The sequence below is a fragment of the Myotis daubentonii genome, chromosome 20, assembly GCF_963259705.1.
Source record: "Myotis daubentonii chromosome 20, mMyoDau2.1, whole genome shotgun sequence".
Taxonomy (NCBI): domain Eukaryota; kingdom Metazoa; phylum Chordata; class Mammalia; order Chiroptera; family Vespertilionidae; genus Myotis; species Myotis daubentonii.
This window is the reverse complement of record NC_081859.1, coordinates 14,861,513-14,886,216: the sequence shown is the minus strand read 5'-3', so window position 1 is coordinate 14,886,216 and position 24,704 is coordinate 14,861,513. Positions and strand designations below refer to the sequence as shown.

At 39.2% G+C, this 24,704-nt stretch overlaps 2 protein-coding genes across 9 annotated transcripts in view; one reads left to right on the top strand and one right to left on the bottom strand.

Annotated features, from left to right (window-relative positions):
* AHCTF1 (AT-hook containing transcription factor 1) overlaps positions 1-24,704 on the top strand; it is a 74,544-nt gene that overhangs the window by 35,257 nt on the left and 14,583 nt on the right. For 5 of the 8 annotated variants that reach the window (XR_009450250.1, XM_059677588.1, XM_059677587.1 and 2 more), the window contains 16 exons: positions 352-456; positions 2,206-2,299; positions 2,872-2,995; positions 3,305-3,361; positions 4,631-4,777; positions 5,309-5,496; positions 9,318-9,462; positions 9,540-9,671; positions 10,334-10,484; positions 11,171-11,321; positions 12,565-12,672; positions 15,590-15,782; positions 17,716-17,919; positions 18,538-18,931; positions 20,637-20,760; positions 23,297-23,376. Coding sequence is in view for 7 of the 8 variants with exons in the window: in XM_059677588.1 (XP_059533571.1) it covers positions 352-456; positions 2,206-2,299; positions 2,872-2,995; positions 3,305-3,361; positions 4,631-4,777; positions 5,309-5,496; positions 9,318-9,462; positions 9,540-9,671; positions 10,334-10,484; positions 11,171-11,321; positions 12,565-12,672; positions 15,590-15,782; positions 17,716-17,919; positions 18,538-18,931; positions 20,637-20,760; positions 23,297-23,376 (2,397 nt within the window). In the remaining variant the exon portion in view is untranslated. The remainder of the gene's footprint in view (positions 1-351; positions 457-2,205; positions 2,300-2,871; positions 2,996-3,304; positions 3,362-4,630; positions 4,778-5,308; positions 5,497-9,317; positions 9,463-9,539; positions 9,672-10,333; positions 10,485-11,170; positions 11,322-12,564; positions 12,673-15,589; positions 15,783-17,715; positions 17,920-18,537; positions 18,932-20,636; positions 20,761-23,296; positions 23,377-24,704) is intronic. The other 3 variants (XM_059677592.1, XM_059677590.1, XM_059677591.1) reach the window with 3 other exon arrangements.
* Positions 3,465-3,886, bottom strand: LOC132222543 (bolA-like protein 2). Its single transcript, XM_059677632.1, has one exon. It carries the CDS (start codon positions 3,815-3,817, stop codon positions 3,557-3,559), a length of 261 nt encoding a protein of 86 aa, XP_059533615.1. The 5' UTR covers positions 3,818-3,886; the 3' UTR covers positions 3,465-3,556.

Genomic DNA, 24,704 nt, shown 5'->3' with positions numbered 1-24,704 from the left:
ATTATACATAAGTTTTTATTCACAGAGGTCATTGTAATGTTTTCTGCTGTTTTGCCGTTTAAACAAAACAGTCAGTTTTATTTAAAGGTCTGATATGAACAACCTATGGTATATTAATGATACTGTATAGTTTGTAGCAGTGTATAAACTTGACTTCTGAAATTAGGTAAATGGAAGTGTGGCTGAGATAGAAACATACCTAAAATGTCTACTTTAGTGAGTTATTTGTTCAACCTAAGTTTTAACTTACTGTTAAAAATTACCAAAGAATTAATTAGTTTTTGAATTAGTGTCTTGATTTTTCATTTGTGGTTGAAGTTTAAACAACTGATGTTTAACTCTTCTTTACAGGCCGTATGAACTTAACCAATAAATGTGTGGTTTCCCAGCTCATCTGTCAGTATGCACAAATGGTTCTCTGGTTCTGTCATTCTGGGCTTTTACCAGAGGGCTTAGGTAAAATATTTACTTATCTATAAATATTAATTGAAACATTCTTAAATCTTGATAATTTTGTGGTTGTGTTCTAATGTTTTGGGTTTTCTTTCTTCTACCACCTCACTTATGTTTCTTTTATTCTTTCTTTGTTTACATTCTTTCTGTTTATCTTCAGTACCTCACCCCATGCCTGATACACAGGTTTTCCATACGTGTTTATTGGGTTAAAGAACATTTTGAAGGAAAGAATATTTTAAAGAATATTATGGCTTCTGAAAGTTGATTCAGTATCACCAGCTATAATTTAGGTCCATAGAACTTACACATCTTATAATCTAATTTGTCAGTCTTTTTATTTTAAGAGTTCTTTTAATATGGTTATTAACAAATATTTACCATCATTTAAATACCTTCTTTTTATCTCAGGTGGGGAACCTTTTCCTGCCAAGGGCCATGTGGATATTTATAATATCATTCATGGGCATACAGAATTATCAACTTAAAAATTAACCTGCTATATTTGGTCAAACATTTAATTAACTCACCTCTAATACCCTGGCAGGGCCAGACCTAATAATTTCGCAGGTCTCATATAGCCTGCAGGCCGGACATTCCCCGCCCTGTTTTATCTAATGATTGATGCCAATATCAAGAATTAGAGAATTTGACTTTTGCTGTATTTGTTTAAAATACACTTCCAGAGCTTATTAACTTCTTGCATTTCCAGGACTCGCATTAGATTTCATTTAAGCTTGCTTCTCTCACTGTCCATAATTGCTGTTAATCTGTTCTTTCATAATTCTCTTAGCATCCTTATTGTTACAGGTGTTTATGTGAGACTTGGTTTCCTCATTTGTGCATCTATTAATAAAGGGGTGGGTATATTACTAAAGTTTAGGAAGCCTACAAATTAAACAATAATTTAAAATTACTAGGGGCCCGGTGCATGAAATTCGTGCACTGGGTGTGTGGGGGGGGGGAGTGTCCCTCAGCCCAGCCTGCCCCCTCTCACATACTGGGAGCCCTCAGGCGTTGACCCCCATCACCCTCCAATCGCAGGATCGGCCCCTTGCCCAGGCCTGACGCCTCTGGCCTAGGCGTCCGGCCCGGGCAGCGGGGACCTGCAGTGGCAGCCGGGGGGGGGAGGGGGGGGGTGCCGCGATTGCGCGGGCTCCGCCCCTGCCCCTGCAGGATGCCTCTGGCTGAGGCCTCCGGCCCGGGCAGCGGGGACCCACAGCTGCAGCGGCTCCCTGATCGTGGGCTTCACTTTAGGCCCAGGCAAGGGGCCCCTAACTCCTGGGACTGCCAGCTTCGACCGTGCCCAGCTCCCATTGCTGGCTCCACCCCTACTTCCTGCTCTCACTGGCCAGGGCCGAAAAGGCACCTGATTCTCCGATCATGGCTGGGGGGCAGGGCAAAGGCGGCCCCAAGGCCGCCTTTGCCCTACCCCCCAGCTCTTAGCTCCCCCCTGGGTTTCCGATCAGTCAGTGGCAGGGGGCTTCTTCCTGCTTTCCCTTTCGCCTCCCTGCATTGTGCCTACATATGCAAATTAACCGCCATCTTAGTTGGCAGTTAACTGCCAATCTTGGCAGTTAACTTGCATATAGCCCTGATTAGCCAATGAAAAGGGTATCGTCGTACGCTAATTACCATTTTTCTCTTTTATTAGTGTTGATAGTAAAATATCAATGTGAGTAACCTAAGTATTGTCGGGATATTTTGGAAATATTACTAGCTTTTTTTCCAACTCTTAAAAAAACAATCTAGATGATGCTGTGCAGTTGTCAAGGTTATGCTACAACTACCCTGTAATTCAGAGCTACTACACCAGTCGTCGGCAGAAGTGTGAGCTTTTATCAAGGTATAGTACATCCAGAACCTTCCAGCAACATGTTAGACATTTCTCCTGTAGGAAGTCAGAACGCCTTCTGAGGTAGAACAGCATTCATCCTGTTATAAAATGATTAAATGGGTGGAATTCTCAGAATTTGTTACCAACATTACTGTTTTATTTGTAATGTTTGCCTTGGCCTGATGGTCACACTTTTACTTTAGAACTTGAGTATAGCTATTTGTTATTTCCTAAAGAAAGCTATTTACCACCATTCATAATTAGAGGAGATTCTATAATTTTAAACGTGTTTTTTTCTGAGAATTCTTATTCAGGAAGGAAAAAAACTGGAAGCTGCTATTTGTCTAAAAAGCTTAAAATAGGTCACCAGTTAGTTATTTTACATTCTTTCCATTAACAGCTGCATTTCAGCACTTGGACGACTTTGTTTTTTCCCCCTTATTTCTTCTCCCCCCCCTTCCTGCTTCCAACTCTTCTCCCTTTGATAATTGGGATCATTGCTTTTAAGAATTTAATGCTATTGTCTTGATAATAACAATTACCACTAATGTTAAATAATCTTTAATGTTGCCTTATTGCAGTGGGAAATGGAACTCTGACTATTTGATGATCGATGGAATGGTTTCTCAGTTAGGAGATCGAGTTGAGAAGTTGTGGAAACGAGATGAAGGAGGCACGGGAAAATATCCTCCTCCTAGTTTGCATGTAGGTTTGCAGTAACATTGTATCGCTTAAGAGTTCACAAAGTTGTGGGGAGGGAGGTTTGCTTAACTGAGTTGTCACACCTGGCACAGTCTTGGGGAAAAACAAGGAGTGTGAATAAATCTATAATAATAAAAGTGTAATACGTTCATTAGACTGGACGCCCTCCGGCGAGGGAAGCCCAGGTCTCGGGTGCCAGAGGGAAGCCGGTGCCGGCAGCTGGGGGAAGGAAGGCCTACTCTTGCACAAATTTCATGCATCGGGCCTCTAGTAGATATATAAAATGGACTGAATTTTTTATCTCTTTTATAGGCACTACTTGACATATACCTACTAGACAACGTTTCTGAAACAAGCAAACATTTTATTGTATCCTTTAAAATTTTTATTAAATAATTCACCTATATCACAAAATTTCAGAATAGTAGGAACCAATACGCAATCTAATCCAGTCTCAATTTCACATTTGAATTTTTTTAAAAGGAAGGTTTCTTTCTTTCTTTTTTTTTTTTTTTTTTTTTTTGCCCTGACTCATAATTTAATGGCTGTGCAGGTGCTGGTCTCTTATTTCTGCCGCTCAGGGGCCCACTGCTCTGGGGTCAGGGTTTTCTGCTCAAAGGCATGGATATGCGGGAGCTCTTCTGCTAGACACGTGTTCACCAGCCCGTGTCTCTGGAGCAGCGGCTTCCCCTCGAACTTGGCCGACACCAACAGGACTTGGAAGCTGGACACCCAACGGTTGGGAGTCCTGTCCTCCGCCTCCACGTGCTCTGCCTGCAGGTCCCGTCGCAGCTTCTCCCGCAGGTGCTCAGCGCTGACTTCCATGGCGGCCGGCGGGGGCGGCCCGGTGCAGGCAGAACCCCAGATCCCATGCGGGCCATGCTGCTTCCACCCTCACTGCTGCCACTTCTGCGGAGGCCTCTACTTCCGCCCTTGCTGAGGCGTTCCTAAAAGGAAGGTTTCTTAACCCAGGATCTGTGGGTTGGTGGTCTGTGGTTAACCTGAAATTATGCAAACGTTTGTTTTATGTTTAGTTTTGTAGGGATAGGGTCCAGTGCTTTTATCAGACTCTCAAATGTGTCTGAGACACTACCCAAGTTAAGAGCAGCAGTTCTAAAACATTACTGGCAAGGAGTCATTTTCAAATAGGTTAACTTATGTACTGAATATGAATACATTTAAGGTAGTTTAATATTTATTACCTTAGACATTGTGTTGAGCCCTGTGGTCGTTGCAGTAAGGTTTTTGTCCTAATGTCAGTTATTAATCTGAAAACGTGTAGTTCTATTTATAGTTTATAAGACACTTGATGCATTTGCTTAAGCTGCCAAGTTTGGCTGGCGGACTGGAATTTGTCTATAGCTTTGTTTCCTAAATTTGCTTAGCTACTGACTTCATGACGCAAGTACGCATTAGTTCTTCTCTTTTGTGGTGGTGCTTCCTATTGAGAATGAAGGAAGCTGGTGTGGGATTGCCTGTACCCACATCTAATAAAACCACTTCCCCTCGCTGGGCATTCATAGTGGTTTTCAAAAACTAAAGTCTTTCAAGAATCATTCCTGCTATATTCTGTTGCTACCTATTATAAATATATAGGTAGAAGTTTTTGTTTATTGTCCTTAACCCACTTTTTAAAAGACCATTTATTTGCTGCTTGATATTATGTATTCATTTCCAAACAAAACAGATACTTCAATTGAATCATTTCCAACTGCCTTTGCCATTTCTTGGGACCAGGTTAAACTTATTCAAGGATTTTGGCTGATCGATCATAATGACTATGAGGTGAGTCTGTTAGTTCACTTAGAATTAAAGCTTTTGTAAACTATTAAAATAATGATTAAAATTTATATGAAAGATATGATTGAATCTATTTCTAGAGGTAATGTAAGGAGTCAGTTCAAATAATGCCTTCACTACCTTAGGCAGTAAGAATACAAAGATAAATCTCCAGGTGTCTCACTGCTTAAAGAAGGAAACAAATAGGTAACAATTACTAATAGTGCAGATATGGTGATTGTTAGGTTAGAAATCTGTTTAGTGTGTTGGGGGAACCACAGAGGCAGGATTTAGCATTGATATGTGAAGTTGGTGATGGAAAGATTTTGTATAATTTATAATTGTATAATGAGGTCTCAAGCATGAGGTTTTTGATAAGGCTTTTATTGAAAATAAAGTATACCGTAGGTTGACATTTACACTGGTTTTATCTTGATTTTTGTGGCTTTAGTATTGCCTGTCTTTTTAAAGGTGTGCCACTTTCTATGAATGCAAAGCCTGTATTTGTGTTTACCAGTTTCCATGTCATTTTTGCAGAATGGTTTGGATCTTCTGTTTCATCCAGCTACTGCAAAACCTTTCTCATGGCAGCATTCAAAGATTATTCAAGCCTTTATGAGTCAGGGCGAGCACAGACAAGCCCTCAGATATATTCAGACAATGAAGCCAACAGTGTCCAGTGATAGTGATATTATCCTTCACATCACTGTTTTGCTTTTTAATAGGTAAGTACATACTTTGAAAGGATAATCAAACTTTTGATCTTAACTGTTAATGTAATGGTATTGATGAAGTATGTAGTAGCAATATATATTTCGCTTTTATTGTATTACATAGTATTCTTACAATTCTTCATCTTTCAAGCTTAAGAAAAATGTAAAACATCTTTTATCTAGAATAACATAAATAGTAAGTACCTTGAGTAAAAGAGGAAACCAAACTGAGGTTTAAAATTATATCTGTTGCTAATTGATAATATTGGTAGTCTCCTGCATGGATAGTTAATGCCTGAGTATACTGAAAAGGAGCCAGAAGTATCGAGGAAGAATAAAATCATCTTGAGTTGGTTACTGTTTGTTTGTTTGTTTGTTTGTTTGTTTATGCTTTGAGTGAGAGGAAGGGGGAGAGAGAAGCATCACTTTGTTGTTCCATTTATGCATACATTGGTTGATTCCTCTATGTGTCCTGACAGGGGATGGCACCCACAACCTTGGCATATGGGGACGTTGCTCTGGTTAACTGAGCTACCCGGCCAGGGTGATAATTCTATTCTTTGAGATATATCCCAATGATGGTACTCCAGTATTTCGGTAATATTGGTTGTTAGGTATTGCAGTGCTTTGCTTTTGATATTTGCCATTGCATTGTTATAGAAAGGAAGTCTTGAAGCATCTGTTTAAATAATTTAAGAAAGTTTCAGGTTACACATCTTAATACTTTAACAAGATTTGAGCAGGTAATATCTTTCTATTCTTTTTTTCTTCCCTTGGCAGTTTTTTAATGTTCTCTCGTGTTTAATGTATCAGCATGATACATTTACCGTATATATTAATGGTGACAAGTTAAATGACATGGTTGAAAATGTGATCGTCTGGTTATTGGGTTTTCTTATTAACTAAATTAGTTGGGGAAATTGCTTGGAACTGAAATTTCTTACCAAATTGTAACTTTATTTTATACAACTCGTATTGTGTGTTTTGTTTCTATCTTTTTGGTTGGTCGTTTTTCTTCTTTTTAAGAATTTTTCCCCAAGGACATGCTTAGAAAGAGAGAGAGAGAAACTCTGATGTGAGAGAGAAACATCAGCTGGTTGCCTTTCATATGTGCCCCCACTGCAGCCCGGGTGTGTGCCCTGATGGAATCAAACCATCAGCCTTTCAGTGCACAGCACGATGCTCACCCACTGAACCACTCCAGCTGGGTGTTTGGTCATTTTTATGTTTTTATAAATTGGTCATTTTACTCACCCCCAAGCAGCATGTTAGTGTCACCACTCCGAAAGTTAAGTTTTCTTTGTTCCATTTGGTTAAACAGAATGTATTTCAGAGGGGTGAGGGCTGAATCAGAAGAAAACTTTTGCAGTTTAATAATAGATTGGCTAGACATGTAGAAACTTATAGTGTACTCAAAATAATGAATTAGGAAGTGTTTGTGGAAATAATTTAGGTGAGCAAAAGTGTTTGACTAGGCCAGTGATGGCGAACCTTTTGAGCTCGGCGTGTCAGCATTTTGAAAAACCCTAACTTAACTCTGGTGCTGTGTCACATATAGAAATTTTTTGATATTTGCAACCATAGTAAAACAAAGACATATTTTTGATATTTGTTTTATATATTTAAATGCCATTTAACAAAGAAAAGTCAACCAAAAAAATGAGGTGTCATAGGTTCGCCATCACTGGACTAGGCCCTGGCGGGTCACTCAGTTGGTGTCGCACCCATATGCCAAGGTTGTGGGTTCAGTCCCCAGTCAGCACACATACAAGAGACCAACAGTGAGTGCTCGCTTTGGCAGCAAATATACTAAAAGAGAAGATTAGTATGGGCCCTGCGCAAGAAAGAAAACAAAAAACGTTTCTCTCTCTCTAAAAATCATTTTTTTAAAAGTTGTTGTGGCTAGCTAAGAAATTGTCTAGAGCAAATATAAAAAGTTAAAAGTGACAGATATTTAATAATGGGTAGTCTGGCTGGTATTGCTCACTCATTCAGCCTCCACCCATGAACCAAGAGGTCACTGGTTTGAATCCTGGTCAGAGCACATACCGGGGCTGCAGGCTTGATTCCCCAGCAGGGGACGTGCAGGAGGCAGTCAATAGGTGATGTTTCTCATCGATGTTTCTATCTCTCTCTTTCCCTCTCTCTAACAATAATATATATATGTATGTATTTAAAAGTAAATGGGTAAAGGATTCTAACACTGGGTTGACAAGCAGCATGTACATTTTTCTCAGTTGCATGTAAGCTTCTCTCATTAATGTTAGTGACTTTAAAGAGGTGGTAATTGATCACTAATGCTCACATCAAAGTGCAGATGTTGGGACGTTAGAAAACGCCTTTGAAGGCCGAAACCGGTTTGGCTCAGTGGATAGAGCGTCGGCCTGCGGACTGAAAGGTCCCAGGTTCGATTCCAGTCAAGGGCATGTACCTGGGTTGCGGGCACATCCCCAGTAGGGGGTGTGCAGGAGGCGGCTGGTCGATGTTTCTCTCTCATCGATGTTTCTGACTCTCTATCTCTCTCCCTTCCTCTCTGTAAAAAATCAATAAAATATATTTAAAAAAAAAAAAAAGAAAACGCCTTTGAAGGCTGCTGGTTTTTCTTTTTTATTCCATTGTCCTTTGAATTCAGCCATAGTATGTTTCTCTGAGTTGCTAAGATTCTCATTTTCTCTTCTTTAGCCATAACAAACATTATGTAATTTTAAAACTTATTTCTCTTAAGTATAATAAAGCTTCCAGTATCCAAAAAATCTAGCAACATTGTGTCCTATACAATAAAGTTCAGAAATAAAAACAAAGGACCACTCAAAATTTCCTCAGATTTATTTCATTATGAACATTAATTGCCTTAACTTGGTTCACATACTCTATATTTCTTATATATGTCATTTATTTACTAGTCTTTATTTCAGTATTTGTTATTATTTCAATAAAAACTATAGCTAAATCTTTTTTATTAACCCACTACAGTAAAAATTACCTATTGACTTAGAATTTGAAATGATGATGTGGGTTTTTAAGATAATCATTTCCTTGATGTTCCTGTCTGTTTGCCATTTTTTATGCTATCCCTCTTTAGCCTTGAAAGTTATCAGGCCCTCAAAAATTCTACATGCCAGATTAATCATTCTCAGTTTTGGTGTATATCTTTCAAGACATGTTATTATTTAATAAATATATAAACATTTATTGGCTTTATTTATTGGTTAATTTAACATTGTAATCACTACACTGTGTTAAGCTTTTTTTTTTTCTTTTCTTCACAGTGTATAATGAGAAACACTGCTTCATTTAATGACCTATTGCCCACAGCTCATTGTCCCTCATGCTGTCTAAAATGTCTGATTTGGTCCAAGTCCTCTAGTCAGATCTTGCTGCAGATCAGCCCAAATCTTCTGTTACTATGCTAAACCCTTCAGCTCCCCGTAAACACCATCTTCTTGTTTCCATCTTTGCTTATTTTCTTTTCTACTCTTCTTTCTCATGCAAGCAGTCAGTTCCTTAAGAGCCTGGCTTTTCTGTCACATCATGCTAATTTTTCAGTTCTGTTTAGATCACATTAGTTTTTTATCCTCTTGGCCTTCTGTGTACTTATTTTGCTTTCCTATTATTTTACACTTATATAATAATATAGAACAGCATAAAATTGAGTCTTTAAAAATGCCTGTTGATATTACCCAACTTTTTAATGCAGTGATTAGTATTCAGTAAAATTAAGTTCTCTTCAATTACATGTATGGAGTATCTTTGAGAATCTTTAGGTGAATTACTTGTTTTGAACACTTTAAATAGCTTTTCTAAAATGAAACTTTGATAAATACTGATTGCAGGTGCATGATTGAGGCCTGGAGTTTACTGCGATACCATTCCAGTAGATCGAATATAGAGGAGTTACTAGAGCACACATATAAAGGCTGTCAGGAAATGGGCTTAATGGAGGACTTACTGAAGCTACCATTTACAGACACTGAGCAGGTAATGACTTACCAATACAAACGCGTCAGGAATTCAGGATGTGTTAGTAGCTTACAAATGTGTTCTGTTCTTCCTAGGAGTGTTTGGTGAGGTTTTTGCAGTCCAGCACCAGTGTTCAGAATCATGAGTTACTTTTAGTTCACCATTTACAGCGTGCCAATTACATCCCTGCCTTGAAGCTGAACCAAAATCTGAAGATTAATCTTACGGTATAGTTAAACTTGTTATGGGGGATAAGGAAAGAAGAAAAATTAGTGACTTTGTTATCTAAGAGTTTGTAGTTTGGTAACCAACCACTGAGCTTTATATGAATTTGAGTTTGGAGAATCCTCTTCTTTCTATAGCAGATTAGGAATAGGGTATTATTATTTACCTAATTCTCTTTTATACTCCATTTCTATTTAAATATCTGTCTGTGATCTTGCCAGACTAATCATTTCACTTAGGGAAAAGGAGAGGATGAGGTAGAGGTCAGTAATAGAAATTACATAGTGCACAGAGCCTGGACTTCAGGAGTCAGACCAGTTCTGAATTTGCTCTGTGCTTGGAACATCCTCTCTCTGCCTTGGGTTCCTCACGTGTAAAATGATAACGTCTCTTTGCGAGGGCGTACAAAGGTCTGTGTGGAGTAACAAGTACATGTTACTGATACGGGTAGAAACTTAGTGACAACTGGTGTTCTTTAGTTGTGAAGAAATCAAGACTGGATAGGAGAGACTTTTGATGGGTGAGGTTTGATAGAGTAATTAGGTGTGTATGTGAGGTCCCTTGGTTTGGAAGAAGGCATTGTTATATTTTAAAGGTAAATGTATAAACATAGCTCCTAACATGTTTGAAGATTAATTTTTACTAGTTATGATATGTTCAATAGAATGATCGTGATCCTCACTTGCGGGAGAGATCTGTGGCACGAAATTCTATATTAGATCAGTATGGAAAAGTTCTTCCGAGAGTCCATCGAAAATTAGCCATGGAACGAGCTAAGCCTTACCGTGTGCCAACATTATCAGTTATTCGAAAAGGTAAGATTTCATTGAAAAACGTCATAAAGCATTGAGTTAGAGAAGAAATTGAGTGATTGCCTTCTGCAACCATCCCTATCTTATATTTTAGCTTGCTTTTGCTTTCAATCATCACAGTGGTACCTTTTTTTTTTTTTTTTAAATTGGCCATTCTACCCCAAGAAGTTTAAAGCTCGCCCTAGCTGGTTTGGCTCAGTGGATAGAGCAATTGGCCTTGGTACTGAAGGGTCCTGGGTTCGATTCCAGTCAAGGGCACATGCCTGGGTTACGAGCTCAATCCCCAGTAGGGGGCAAGCAAGAGGCAGCCAGTCAATGATTCTCTCTCATCATTGATGTTTCTATCTCTCTCTCCCTCTCCCTTCCTCTCTGAAATCAATAAAAATATGTTTAAAAAAAAAAGTTTAAAGCTTTCTTGGGCATTTTTATAATTTACTTAGTAATGTACCAAAGAATGAAAGAACTTTTTTATTTCATTTGAAGGCTCTTGTCCAACTTTTAGAAAACATGTAACTTTCACCGTCTTCTAAAAGCCCAAATAAATAAATTTCTACATAGATGTTATTAAAACAAATGCAGTTTTAACCAAACTCTTGTGATATGTTTTTCCAGTCACTCTTTTATATTAGTCTTCTATTAAAGTCCTGGTGTTAGAGATTAAATTGAATTCTAAATTTTTCATTTTACAGTTTCTCAGCCCAAACCATTATCAGCAGTTCCAAAGCGAGCTGTAATAGGGACTGTGTTAACAAGGTCTACTTTCATCCATAACGTGTTATCTAAAGTCGGAGAGGTTTGGAAAAGTGATGAACCTAAAAATAGCACCTTAGCCTACAACAGGTATGTTTTACTTTCTATAGTCATGTTACTTGTTAACCTTTCCTGGATATCAACAGCATTCATAAGCAGCCTTGGAGCTTATTATTGTATGTAAAAAGGAAAAACTCTTGCTATTGGCTACTTTGTTATAAGAAAAATGTATGTTCATTGGTATATATATACTTATTTGTCTATACATAAAAGCCTAAGTGTCTGTCCGACCAGTAGCTATGACGCACACTGACCAACAGGGGCAGAAGCTCAATGCAGGAGCTGCCATAGCACTCACTGGCCATTTAAAAATAAACAGCACTGCAGACCTGGTGCCAAAAAACAACACTCAACTTCCCCCAAGTGGGACACAGGCCCCATCACCACCCTGGAGCCACAGCCCACCAAATCGCAGCCGACACTGCCAAGACTGCATGACGCAAAATGCTGCCCACAGCCTGGTCCGGAAATGGTCGCTGTGTGCGCTGGGTAATGACATCACATAGCAACACCTGGTTTCCTATCCCTAGTGACTTCTTGGAGCAGCGGTTCTCAACCTGTGGGTCGCGACCCTTTGGGGGTCGAAGGACCCTTTCACAGGGGTCGCCTAAGGCCATCGGAAAACACATAATTACATATTGTTCTTGTGATTAATGACTATGCTTTAATTATGTTCAATTTGTAACAATGAAAATACATCCCGCATATCAGATATTTACATGACGATTCATAACAGTAGCAACATTACAGTGATGAAGTAGCAACGAAAATAATGTTATGGTTGGGGGTCCCCACAACATGAGGAACTGTATGAAAGGGCCGCGGCATCAGGAAGGTTGAGAACCACTGCCTTGGAGTTTCTTCAGGCCAGGAACACAACTTGCTTTATAGCCAGGTGCAAACATTTTACACTTTAACCAAATGTTTGAAGCGTTTTCCTTTGCCTCATCTCATTTGATCCTCACAGAAGTCCTGGAGTGGGTAGATAGGAGACTTGGTGGAATCCTTTTTTTTTTTTTTCATTAACCGGAAAACGGAGATTTAGAAAGCTTAGAAACTTGACCCAACTGAAAAGGAGTAAGAAATGGTGGACCTTGAAAATGACTTCAGGTTTTCTCACTGCACAGAATATAGTCAAACAAAATAAACAGAAATGTACAGAGTAAAAAACAAAAGCCGTCCTCTCCCATCTAATCCTACCTTTTTACAGCATTTTTAATTTAATGTTCCTTGTAATACATAATCAAAAGCTACATTTTTATTTTCTTTGTAGCCCTAGAATAGAAGGACCATCTCCTGTAGTGTGTTCTCTCCCAGATTCAGAACTGCCTGGGGCATTTGTTGGAACACCAATTTTAAAAGCATCACAAAAAGTTTCTAGGTAAGAATTTATTAAATCTTTTCTTTTTCCTTTTGTTAATCCTCATCCAAAGATACTTACTTTTCCATTAATTTTTAGAAAGAGTTAAAGGGAGGGCGAGAGACAGAGAGAAACATTGATGTGAGAGATTGGTTGCTAAGTGTTATTTTATGTAATTTACTAGGGGCCCGGTGCACGAAATTCGTGCACTGGGTGTGTGTGGGGAGGGGAGTGTCCCTCAGCCCAGCCTGCCCCCTCTCACATACTGGGAGCCCTCAGGCGTTGACCCCCATCACCCTCCAATCGCAGGATTGGCCCCTTGTCCAGGCCTGATGCCTCGGCCAGAGGCGTAGACCCCCATCACCCTCCGATCGCCTGATCGGCCCCTTGCCCAGGCCTGACGCCTCCGCCAGAGGTGTCAGGCTTGGACAGGGGACCACCATCTCCCCCCGATCACTGGTTCTGGCCCCCACTCAGGCCTGAGGCCTCTGGCCCAGGAATCATGCCTGGGCAGGGGACCCCCATCTCCCTCTGATCGCTTGCTCCACCCCCCGCCCAAGCCTGATGCCTCTGACCCAGGCTTCAGGCCTGGGCAAGGGGACCATCATATCCCCCCAATCCCCGGCTCCGCCCCCCACCCAGGCCTGATGCCTCGGCCAGAGGAGTTGACCCTCATCACCCTCCGATCACCAATCATCGGATCGGCCCCTTCACCAGGCCTGAGGCCTCCGGCAGAGGTGTCAGGCCTGGGCAGGGGACCCCCAGCTCCCCGTGGTTGCAGGCTCCGCCCCTGCCCACGCCTAACACCTCTGGCCTAGGCGTCCGGCCCGGGCAGCGGGGACCCGCAGCTGCAGCGGCCCCGCGATCATGGGCTTCACTTTAGGCCCAGGTAAGGGACCCCTAGCTCCCGGGACTGCCAGCTTCGACCGTGCCCAGCTCCCATTGCTGGCTCCACCCCTACTTCCTGCTATCACTGGCCAGGGCGGCAAAGGCACCTGATTCTCCAATCATGGCTGGGGGGCAGGGCAAAGGCGGCCCCAGGGCCGCCTTTGCCCTGCCCCCCAGCTCTTAGCTCCCCCCTGGGTATCCGATCACTGTCAGTGGCAGGGGGCTTCTTCCTGCTTTCCCTTTCGCCTCCCTGCATTGTGCCTACATATGCAAATTAACCGCCATCTTGTTGGCAGTTAACTGCCAATCATAGTTGGCAGTTAATTTGCATATAGCCCTGATTAGCCAATGAAAAGGGTATCGTCGTACGCCAATTACCATTTTTCTCTTTTATTAGATAGGATATTTTGTGTATGACCTAAAATGCATTACTTATTTGGATCATGGTCAAAAAGTTGAGGAAATCCTAAGACTTAATGCAATAATTGACATTTTCTTTAGAAAACTTAATTGAAAAATAGTTTTTTTGATAGTGTTATAGTATAACTGGAACATGTTTTTTTAGTATAACTCTTGGTAATATATGAATTTGGCTTTTACTTAGGCAGGTGCTGGTGCCATTTGTCGCATAAGCCCTGCTTTTGAAAAGCAATCATTCCTAAATAGGCATCTAAAACATAAGTGTTAGCACAGTGCAAAGCATTTTACAAAATATCTATTTGGGCCCTGTCCAGTGTGCCAATGGTCAAGGGCACATACCTTCATCGCAGGTTCTTTCTTCACCCTGGTTGGGGGTGTGTGGGATACAACCAGTTGCTGTTTCTCCCTCTCCCTCCATCCCTCCCTCCCACTCTCCAAAAAACAATGGAAAAAATATCCTCGGGTGAGGATTAACAAAAAATTTATTTGGGGGTAGCTCAATGTAAAAGTGAGTAAATAGTTTACAGATACAGAATTTGAATACAAATGAAGTAAGAAAAAAATGTCAAGCGACCTGATTTACATATTATTGTTTAATGGAAATCTCCAAGCTGTGTTAGTATAAAATAACAAGTAGAGAGACCATGTATTAAGAAAAATGCTTCTTGCCTGGCCGGTTTGGCTCACTGGATAGAGCATCAGCCTGTAGACCAAAGGGTCCCAGATTCGATTCCGGTCAGGGCACATGCCCGGGTGTGGGCTCGATCCCCAGTAGGGGCCATGCGGGAGGCAGCCAATCAATGATTCTCTCATCATGGATGTCTGTCTCTCTCCCCCCACCCCCCTTCCTCTCTGAATGCAATAAACATATTTTAAAAAAACACCCCAAAAAAAAAACAGAAAAGAAAAAAAAAAAGAACAATGCCTCTTGTAAGTACGCCCGCAGTGGGTGGTAGGCCCCGAGCACCGGCTGCCTCTGTGGTCTGCCCTCCATAGTGAAGAGCACGTGTGAGACGGGACAGGAAGGCGGAGCAGCTGGTCCTGTTCATTTCTGGGCTCCAAAACCTGCTGCCCTTCCCAGTGGTTCGCTGTGGAGCAACAGGCACTTGGGAGAGTAAAAACTCTTTTTTTGTTGGTCAGTCTAGTCTTTATTGTGATGAGAACCATAAAGGTAGAATAAGCCAGGATTCATTATGTACATTATAAGTAGGTGAAATGAATTGTAGCAAATAGGTTGCTGGGTAGTATTGCCCTATTTTTTTATATATATTTTAATATTTTAAATCATTAGCAGTTCATCTTCATTTGAAAAAATAAATACCTGGCAAATCGTGGGGGCTTAGTAAACACTGGTAAAAAAGGGAGGAAGGAGGACTAGAACTCCCTTTTTTTAGATCAATTATGTAGAATTCTTAATTCTCTATTTTGCTTCTGAATCAATACTCTGACATTTTAAGCGTGCATCGTTAATGTACTTGACTGAATTTATATTTAATGCAGTTTATCATATTTACCAGTGAATGTAAAAGCCTGAGTAATTAAATGGGTTACTAAATTCTGTCGTTTCCTTAGTATAACTCAATAAACAAGTTACAGGGTTTTTCTACTCATGTATGTACTCTGATTACAGACTGCTGGATTTGGTTGTGCATCCTGTTCCCCAGCTTTCTCAGTGTTTGGGGTTTATTCAGCAAACCCCCACCAGATATCCTTTGTACCTAACACCTAGTTCATCGTCAGTAAGTTCACCAATAAAAGGATCACATCAGAATACCTCCAGGGCTTCAGAATTACATTTACTTGAAACTCCTGTTGTCGTGAAGGTGAGTATTCCATACCTAGCATTCCTAGTGAAGCTAGAAAGTTGTTATTTTTAGGTAGCAGGGAGAAATAGCTATTTATAACTGATATTTCTGAATGATTGATGATTTAAGCCTTTATTTCCCTCTTTTTCTTTTTGTGGATATCTTTCCAAAATGTTTTCTTTACTTTTACATCTTCTTAATAGAATTTGCTGAATTTACCCTTTGTGCTTAAATGGCTCTATACTCAAGGTTAACAGTTATTATATTGTTGTCCTGAAAGGCTCTTTGTGATCCTTATAAATTTCCCTGTATTCGAAAAATTCCTTCACATTCTTGGGTTTACTTTCTTAGTTTTTAAATTCTATTTCTTATTCCCTTTTGCTATTATTCCATCAAATGCTTTTTAGTTATTAGATTTATTAATTTTAATTCTCTGGCTCCTTCAATGCAACTATAAACGTTACTTTTTTCTACTAATAGATATCTGTCTTTAAGTTGCCTCCATCCTCTCTGACAAATTACTAGCTGAGAAACCACAAAACTAAGCGTATGATGACTGATAACAGTGATCTTTTACCTTCATCTTGTCAAAATGTGTTTACATATCTTATCCCCTAGCTCCTTGTCCAGTGTTCTAGATCTAATCCTAGGATCTTTTCTCTCTCTCTTTTTTCTTTTTCTTTTTTTGTTTGTTCCTTGATATCTAGCAATGTAATGAACCAGGGAATTTCTTTATTTTTCAAATTGAGTAAAAGATACTTTGGTAAATGCTTATCCTAAAGTAAGTTGAAAAGGATTACTAAGACTATTAAATTCCTGATATTTAATATCCAGTACAGTATTTCTAACATTTTTTCTTCAAAAAAAACAATCAAATTTTATACTGTCTGCAGCTAGGTTTAAATGAAATAAAATGAAGATAATTTTGTCCCTGCTGCCAAAAACAGTCTAGAAAAAAAAATCAATATAATCTTGTAACAGATTTAATTGGGGATAATTTGTTCACTAGCTCTTTAGAGAAGTTAAGTGAAGGGATTATTTCTAGTAAATATTTTCTATGCTAATTATTTTTATTCATTATAATTTTTATAAATAATTTAGGTACTGTTGGATTCTTAATTCAGTCTCATTAATTTAGATTAGATTGCTATAATTAAGCTAAGTTCTGTTCATTGATACTATTTCTTTTATCTAAAGCAGTAGTTCTCAACCTTCTAGCCCTTTAAATACGGTTCCTCATGTTGTGACCCAACCATAAAATTATTTTCATTGCTACTTCATAACTGTAATGTTGCTACTGTTATGAATTGTAATGTAAATATCTAATATGCAGGATGGTCTTAGGCAACCCCTGTGAAAGTGTCGTTCAACTGTCAAAGGGGTCTTGACTCACAGGTTGAGAATCGCTGATCTAAAGTTTTCTAAACAGTCCTAGCCAGTTTGGCACAGTGGATAGAGCATCAGACTGCAGACTAAAGGGGTCCCGGGTTTGATTCTGGTCAAGGGCACCTGCCCAAGTTGCTGGCTGGATCTCCAGTAGGGGGTGTGCAGGAGGCGGCCAATCAATGATTAGCTCTCATCATTGGTGTTTCTATCTCTCTCTCCCTCTCCATTTCTGAAATAAAAATATATTTTAAAGTATAAATTTTTCTAAACAATAGTAAAATAATTTCTCTGATCTATGCACTTTATTTTTAAGTTGACTTTATACTTGGAACAACCAAGGCCTTTAGAATGACTATGGATGCACTTTTATGTTTTGTAGTCTTACATATAGAATGTTCTGAATAGAATTTTACATTTTCTTTCCAGTAATCTATAATAAAACTTATTATGTGTTTACTTGAGATGGGAATTTGGCCACCATTGTGATTCGGTTGACCCTATCTATCCTTATGTATCTGCCTATTATAGACACTAATGGTGGATTTCCATTTACTCTTTGTCATAGAAAGCTAAAACTTTGGCCATGTCAATTACTTCCTCTGGATTTGCCGAGTTCACTCCTCAATCCATCCTAAGGTCTGGTCTTCGGTCAACACCTTTAGGGTCTCCCTCTCAGTCACCTGGAAGGTCTCTTACTCCTCCATTACGACTTAAAGAAACTAGAATTTCATTCATGGAAGACGGCATGACCACAAAATGGACTTCTGGAGTAAGTTTGATAATATTTGAAACAAAAAGACAGTTCCCACAAGTAAAAAGTTAGATATATCATTTTAATAATACCACTATAGATTTTTGTATACAATCTTGCAGATAGTCATGAAATCAGAAAATATTAGTTCAGAAAGAAATTAGGATATTGCCGAAGCCAAACCCATCATTTACAGGCGGAAAAAGTAGGGCTTACGAAGCACCAAATAAATAGCTGACAAATAGCTATTTGGTGTCAGAAATGGGACTAGAACCAAGACCTAATTTTTAGCCCATGTTCGTTTGTTTTTTAACCTGTATTGTTTTGCTTCTCTTATTAAGTTCCTAATCGATTGTCTGTTTAGGAGGATATATCTTCAGAATTCCACTGTGGGTTGTTAATAGGAACCCAATTGATGATTATTGTCATCTTGCCTGTTAAAGTCTTGGAAATACTGATTTTTAATTAGAGAAACATTAACAATCATTAAACTTCAATCATGTATCTGAAGAGAATGGATTTAGAATACATGAGTTTTGATTAAGATGGAAAGGGTGGGTAATGATTGGCACTAATAGCTTTGAATTGACTGATTTTTACTAGTAAAATTATGTTTCAAAACCTTTTACTTAACAGGCTGCAGATGATAGCAAAACAAAAGCATTTGTGACCAGACCTTTCTACAAATGTGGAATTCCAGGAGACACGGAGTGGCTGGCGAACAAAGATAAGACCTCTTTTTCCCTGAATGGCCCTGAAATGGGCCCTCAAGAAATGGACGTGAGGTCAGAAAACACACCTTCACAGAGTTTGGAGAAACTGGATGTGAGCAAAGTAAACAGCAATGTTTCCACCGAGTCACTGGAGTACCAAGATGCCCCATCGCCAGGAGAGTTTGAACATGTCATGGCTGTTAAGCCAGCCAGTGCTTCCACTGGACTAATGACTAAGCCAGCTGAAACGACTGAGAAGGACAATGATAAAGATGTGTGTGAATCAGTAACTCCTCTAGACCTGGAGAAACCAACAGGTAAGAACTCATTTCCAAGTATTCAAAATGGCTATTGATGTCCCTCATTTGTAATAGAATTTTTTTCACGATAAAAAAGCATCGGGGTTAGGTAATGACATGACACAATAAACACATCTTATTCTTTCCACTTACAATAGGTATGAGAGGTGAGGGGAGAAGTACTTGTGTTCCTTTTTGGGGGGAAGGGGAGAAGAACAGTAATGTTTAAGGAAGAAATGTTAACTCTCAGTTTGACTTAAGGCCTTATAGCTATGAGAAATAAGATTACTTTAGATGAAATTGCTATTAATCATTTTTAACTTATCCAGCAAATCTAAAAAGCTGCTCTAGAACCAGGAAGCTCTTTCTACTCTTTCTCCATCCCTACCTCCAAAATAATCACTGGATGATCAAAATAAATGTACAACGGCCTGTGAATTTATTGTCCTTACTAGAGGCCCCATGCACAAAATTCGTGCAAGCGTAGGCCTTTCTTCCCCCGGCTGCCGTCATCGGCTTCCCTCTGGCACCCGGGACCGTGCTTCCCTCGTAGCTCTGGCTTCGTCCGGAAGGACGTCGGTCTAATTAGCATATTATGCTTTTATTATTATAGTCATCTATCAAAAAAAAATTGTAAGCCCCTAATGTATGTGCAACAAGTGTGTGTGTGCTGGGTGTTGTTGAGGTGAGGAAAGTGGACATGGGCATCTGCTCCCATGTCATTTAGAGCCTAGGGGCTGTGAAAACGAACAAGCACTTGTGGTTTGATAGTGATAAGCCGGGGGCCACCAGAGAGGGGAAGGGCAGCCTTGGTGGACAAGAAACTTGTTTTCTTTTTGTTTCTGAACCCTGCACAGTTTTATCAAGCTTCTTTAAAGGTAACTCCTACTTTTAAATCTGTAAAACCAGGTACTTTTATGAAAATCTGGGTCATAGTGATTTCTTTTGGGAAATATTTCCTGCCTGAGCTGAACTAAGGTTTCTGAGTCCAATGAAGTTTGGGCTATGATGTCCTTTTTTTCCACTATGTGTTTATTGATTTCAGAGAGAGGAAGGGAGAGAGAGATAGAAACATCAGTGATGAGAGGGAATCATCGATGGACTGCCTCCTGCATGCCTCCTATTGAGGATTGAGCCCACAACCCTGGCATGTGCCCTGACTGGGAATTAAACTGTTCATGGGTTGATGCTCAACCACTGAGCCACACTGGCCAGGCTGTGATGTCTTTAATAAACAAGCCTTTATTAGTTGCTCTCAGGATTTAGTATTGTTTTTTCATAAACAGCATATGTCTGGAAGTTTACATATGTATTCCACCAAAATAATTTGAAAGGTAAGTATTAGGCTCTTAGCTCAGTAACTTAACTAGGTTTGTGATCTGGGATAAGCAGTATAACTATATGCTTGTTTTTTCATCTTTAAAATGGGGATAATAGTACTGCCACTTTAAATATTGAGGATTAAGTGAATTGCATCTAAAACACTTGTAGCAGTGGCTGTTAAGACAAAAGTGAGAAATGGTAGATTAAAGGGGGTGAGGAAGCTCTTGGGCTAGACACAGAATTAGAAGGAACTGTTGTTGGTAGTCTAATGTCAAAGGAGTGAGCTATACATACAGAGAGCAGACCTGACAACTTGTTGAAAAGTAGAGTCCCAGACCATGAGTAATTGCAAAACATCAACACAGATAATTGTAAATATTCTTAACTGTGTGGTTTACAGGCCCTTTAGAAGATGGAGAAACAAAGGCTGTCTTAGTTGCAGAAGAAGCAGTTTCAGTATTAAATCACTCAAGCCCTATTCAAGGGGCTGACGCTTCTCTTTGTGTGCCATTAACCCATGAAAGGTAAGTGTGTCTGGGAAAATTTCACATATTCATGTTAAATGAAACTGAACCAGTAAAACAGTCTATGCATAGGTCAACTCTTACTTACATTTTTGACATTTCTATATTTGGTAATGTTTTCTGTTATGAAAGAAGTTCATTTGTACAATTGTGTGCTATTTAGTAGTTTTATAAAAACTTAGAACAATACTCAACATTTCCTGAATATATAGAGACATACTTGATGGGTTGAGGTAGAACTCATAGTCTTTGGTGGTCCTATTTTTGTGGAAGACCAAGAGTTTCCCCCGTTGGGGCATGTATGGGAGGCAACCGATCTATGTTTCTCTCTCTTTCTCTCTAAAATCAATAAACATACCATTTAGGTGAGGATTAATATACACAGATATATAAATATATATATACACACACACACACAAACACACATATACATACATATATATACATGTGTACACCACTTTCTTTGTTGAAAGTTAGCTGAACTAATCAGTGAATTGATTCAGCTTATGACACAGCTCCTTATTTCATTGCAAGACTGGACACATTGCACATCAGCACTAATAACAACAGTGACACCATTGTACAGGATTCCAAAAATGTTGCAGTTTCAATTACTAAGAAGTAGTATGAAGCTCTGGTCTAGTAGCTCAGTTGGTAAGAGCCTCATACCGATACGCAAAGTTGCAGGTTCGAGCCCGGTCAGGGCATATACAAGAATCAACCAATGAGTGCATAAATAAGTAGAATAACAAATAAATGTTTTCTCTCTCAAAATCAATTTTTTTAAGAAAATGGGGTGGAAAAGGTAGTAACATTTACTAAGCTTAACCACATAAAACATAACTTACAACATTATAAATGGCTTTGTAAGTCCTAAGAGTGACTTCAGAAAGCACTCACAGAGATCAGCATCATAACGGTGGCCTTGCCTCTCACACATTCAACTCAATCATGTGCTTCTTTTCTGAAACAAGAAACCCTGATCAGCTGGGATCTTTGCCAAGCCTTCATGCAAAAAGTGGGAGAAAACAATATGAAAGGATTATCCAGATTGTTTTATTAATTCAAATATTTTTTTAATTTAATGAAAACTAATATTTCTTGCAAATGGGTTTGATGGATAACAATCACAAAACAAAGAGCATTCACATGATAAGAAACTTTAGTCTTACCAGGGGGGTGAGGGTATGAGTGGGTGGGGTGGGGAGGGGTACTGGGGGGAGAAGGACACATATGTAATACCTTAATAAAGAAAAAAAATGTTTAAAAAAAGAAACTTTAGTCTCCAGTGAGCTAGGTGAATATTCTCATTCTTGGCAGGCTAGTTCCTTTTTAAACAAACAAATTTAGTTGTTGGTTCTTATTCTTACTATAAACATTGTGATTGAGGTAAGTATACAAATGTAACTATAAATAAATGCGTAATTTATTTTAATAATTGTGTCTTTCCTACCAGAAGCCGGTCCACCCTTGCTGCTTGACACAGTCACTGCAGGGAAGAAACATCTGCACAGCATATGTTTCAAGGGACCTGGCGTATATGACATACTGTTCTTAATATGTTTGCTCCCCTTCTTGGCGCTATGTGTTTTAACCAAGGTCACCTCTCCGAGAAAGGTTGTTTCCCCAGGTAGGGATTTTTCCCTGAAGTTAGGGAGGGAATAAAACCCCTTAAGTGCCAGGCGGGTACTTAATCACTTTAACTATGAACAATCACGTTTAAGCTACATAATCTTTACTCCCTGGAATGGAGATAAGAAATGCCCTAACCTTTGGAATAGAGATTGATAGGATTAAAATCAACTGGTATAAATACAGATGTAACAAGACAATAAAAAAACAGAACCTAGACACAGAACTTGGCTGGAGATCCTGGCTACAGAACCTGGCTAGGCTGCTGATCAACTGAACGCTGTCTCCGTGTCATTCCTTCTTCGCCAACTCGTCCACACCTTCGGGAAACCCTGGACCTGCTGGGGTTGGACCCCAGCACTTTCCCGTTTTTAAAAATCAGCATGCTTTAGTTGGGTTTGCAGGGGAGGCCAGCTCGGAATAGGAAGGATCACTGTCAGCATATTTCCAAAACTTAATTTTATGAAGTGGAGTAAATAATGCGGATCCCATTAGTTTTCCATTCTGAGTTATTCCTTAATCTTAGCATTAAAATACTGAACCTCCTTCTCCTGAGTGTAGAGGAAATGTCCCATAATATTTGACAGATTTATTTGGAAAACATGGCCACCAGTAAGTAAAAATTGGTGTAAGTGCAATTTGTTCCGAGCAACATTTTAAAATCATTTTGCTTGTAATTTAAGGCCATGTCATTATTGCCAATAAAGTGAAATATTGGAAAGTGGGAGAAACAAATAATAGCATAAATCACATAAATTTTATAGAAGTTCAGAGTGAACTTACTAATTTCTCTGAACCTTGGTTTTTATCAGCAATATGACAAATAGGAAAGGGAGTAGGATTTAAAGCATATTAGAGCAAATGGGATCTTCTCACAGTCAAATATATATTTCTTTTTCTAAAGGAAAACCCTCACCCCGAAGTCCAAGGTACCAATTTCAGACGAAGTATCAGTTGAAACCTGCACCTCTACAATTAGAGCAGGTAACGATAAATGTTTGTATTATTTTGACTTAGAATTATTTCATTTTGGTGTTTTGATAAAGGGATCTATTCTTAGAACCAATGAATCTGTTATCCAGATTTGTTTATCTCAATTTTTAATCTCTGGTGTGTATGGTGTCTGAAGGTGTATCAGCTATGAAAACCGTGGGTTGCTTGTAATGCACTCTATGATTCTAACAGTGGAAATCTTAGAATGCTTTTTGTGGACTGTTTTCCTTCAAAACATCAAAGAAGAGCAATCTAAGTTACCAATCCACACCCAGCCAGACTGCATACCTGCTTCTTAATCTTCTGGGACTCATATCTGCATAAGGCAGCTTCCTTTTTCCTGAAATTTTTTTCCATATGCATATTTCCCCCCACATGTTGAAAGAGGAAGGAGAGATGAATATGATCGCTAAAGAGTACAGAGACTTGAACCAGATTGCTTGGGTTCATAACTCAGTTCTGCACTTACAGTGTATAAGACTGGGCTATCCATTGTCTGTCTGTAAAATATTAATAACTTTAAATGTTAATAAAAGCTCAGTAAATGGTATCTGTTATAATTAACACTTTTTTAAAAGCAAATTTTTTCCACTTAATATGCTTAAGACAGTTTTCGTTGTCATTAGTTTAGATTAATCTTGTCTTTATAATATATGTGGTAATACGGATATTCTCTGGTATGCTTAACTAATTACTTATTGTTGAACATTTGAGCTGATCACCATTTTTGTTTAGTTGTTTCATTTCTGCAACGAATATTCTTGTGTGTATATGTTTGCACATTATATATCAGTGTTTCTGTTGGGTAGATTCCTAAACATGGATCTGCCAAGTCAAGGAGTAGGCACAGATTTTTAATATTTGGTTGTTTATGCTTTCAGACACTGATGATTAGAAGGTAGCGTGCATAGAAAGAAGCATGCAATGTATTTTCCCATTCCTCTTTGCCAAACTGGTGAAAAACTTTTTCCTTTTTTATAAGCAGTCTTTGTATATTAACCCATTATCTGTGAAATGTGTAAAATGCTTTTTCCTGGTTGGTTGTTTTTGTTGTGGTTGTTTATCCTCACCCAAGGATATTTTTTCCATTGCTTTTCAGAGAGAGTGGGAGGAAGGGAGAGAGAGAAAAATCGATGTGAGAGACACATCAAATGGTTGCTTCCCACACCAGACCAAGGTGGGAATGAACCTGCAACCCAGGTACATGCCCTTGACTGAGAATTGAACCCGAGACCCTTCATTGCATGTGGCAGCACTCTAACCACTGAGAACACTGGCCAGGGCTACACTAACTGATTTTTTAATTTAGAATTTGGTAT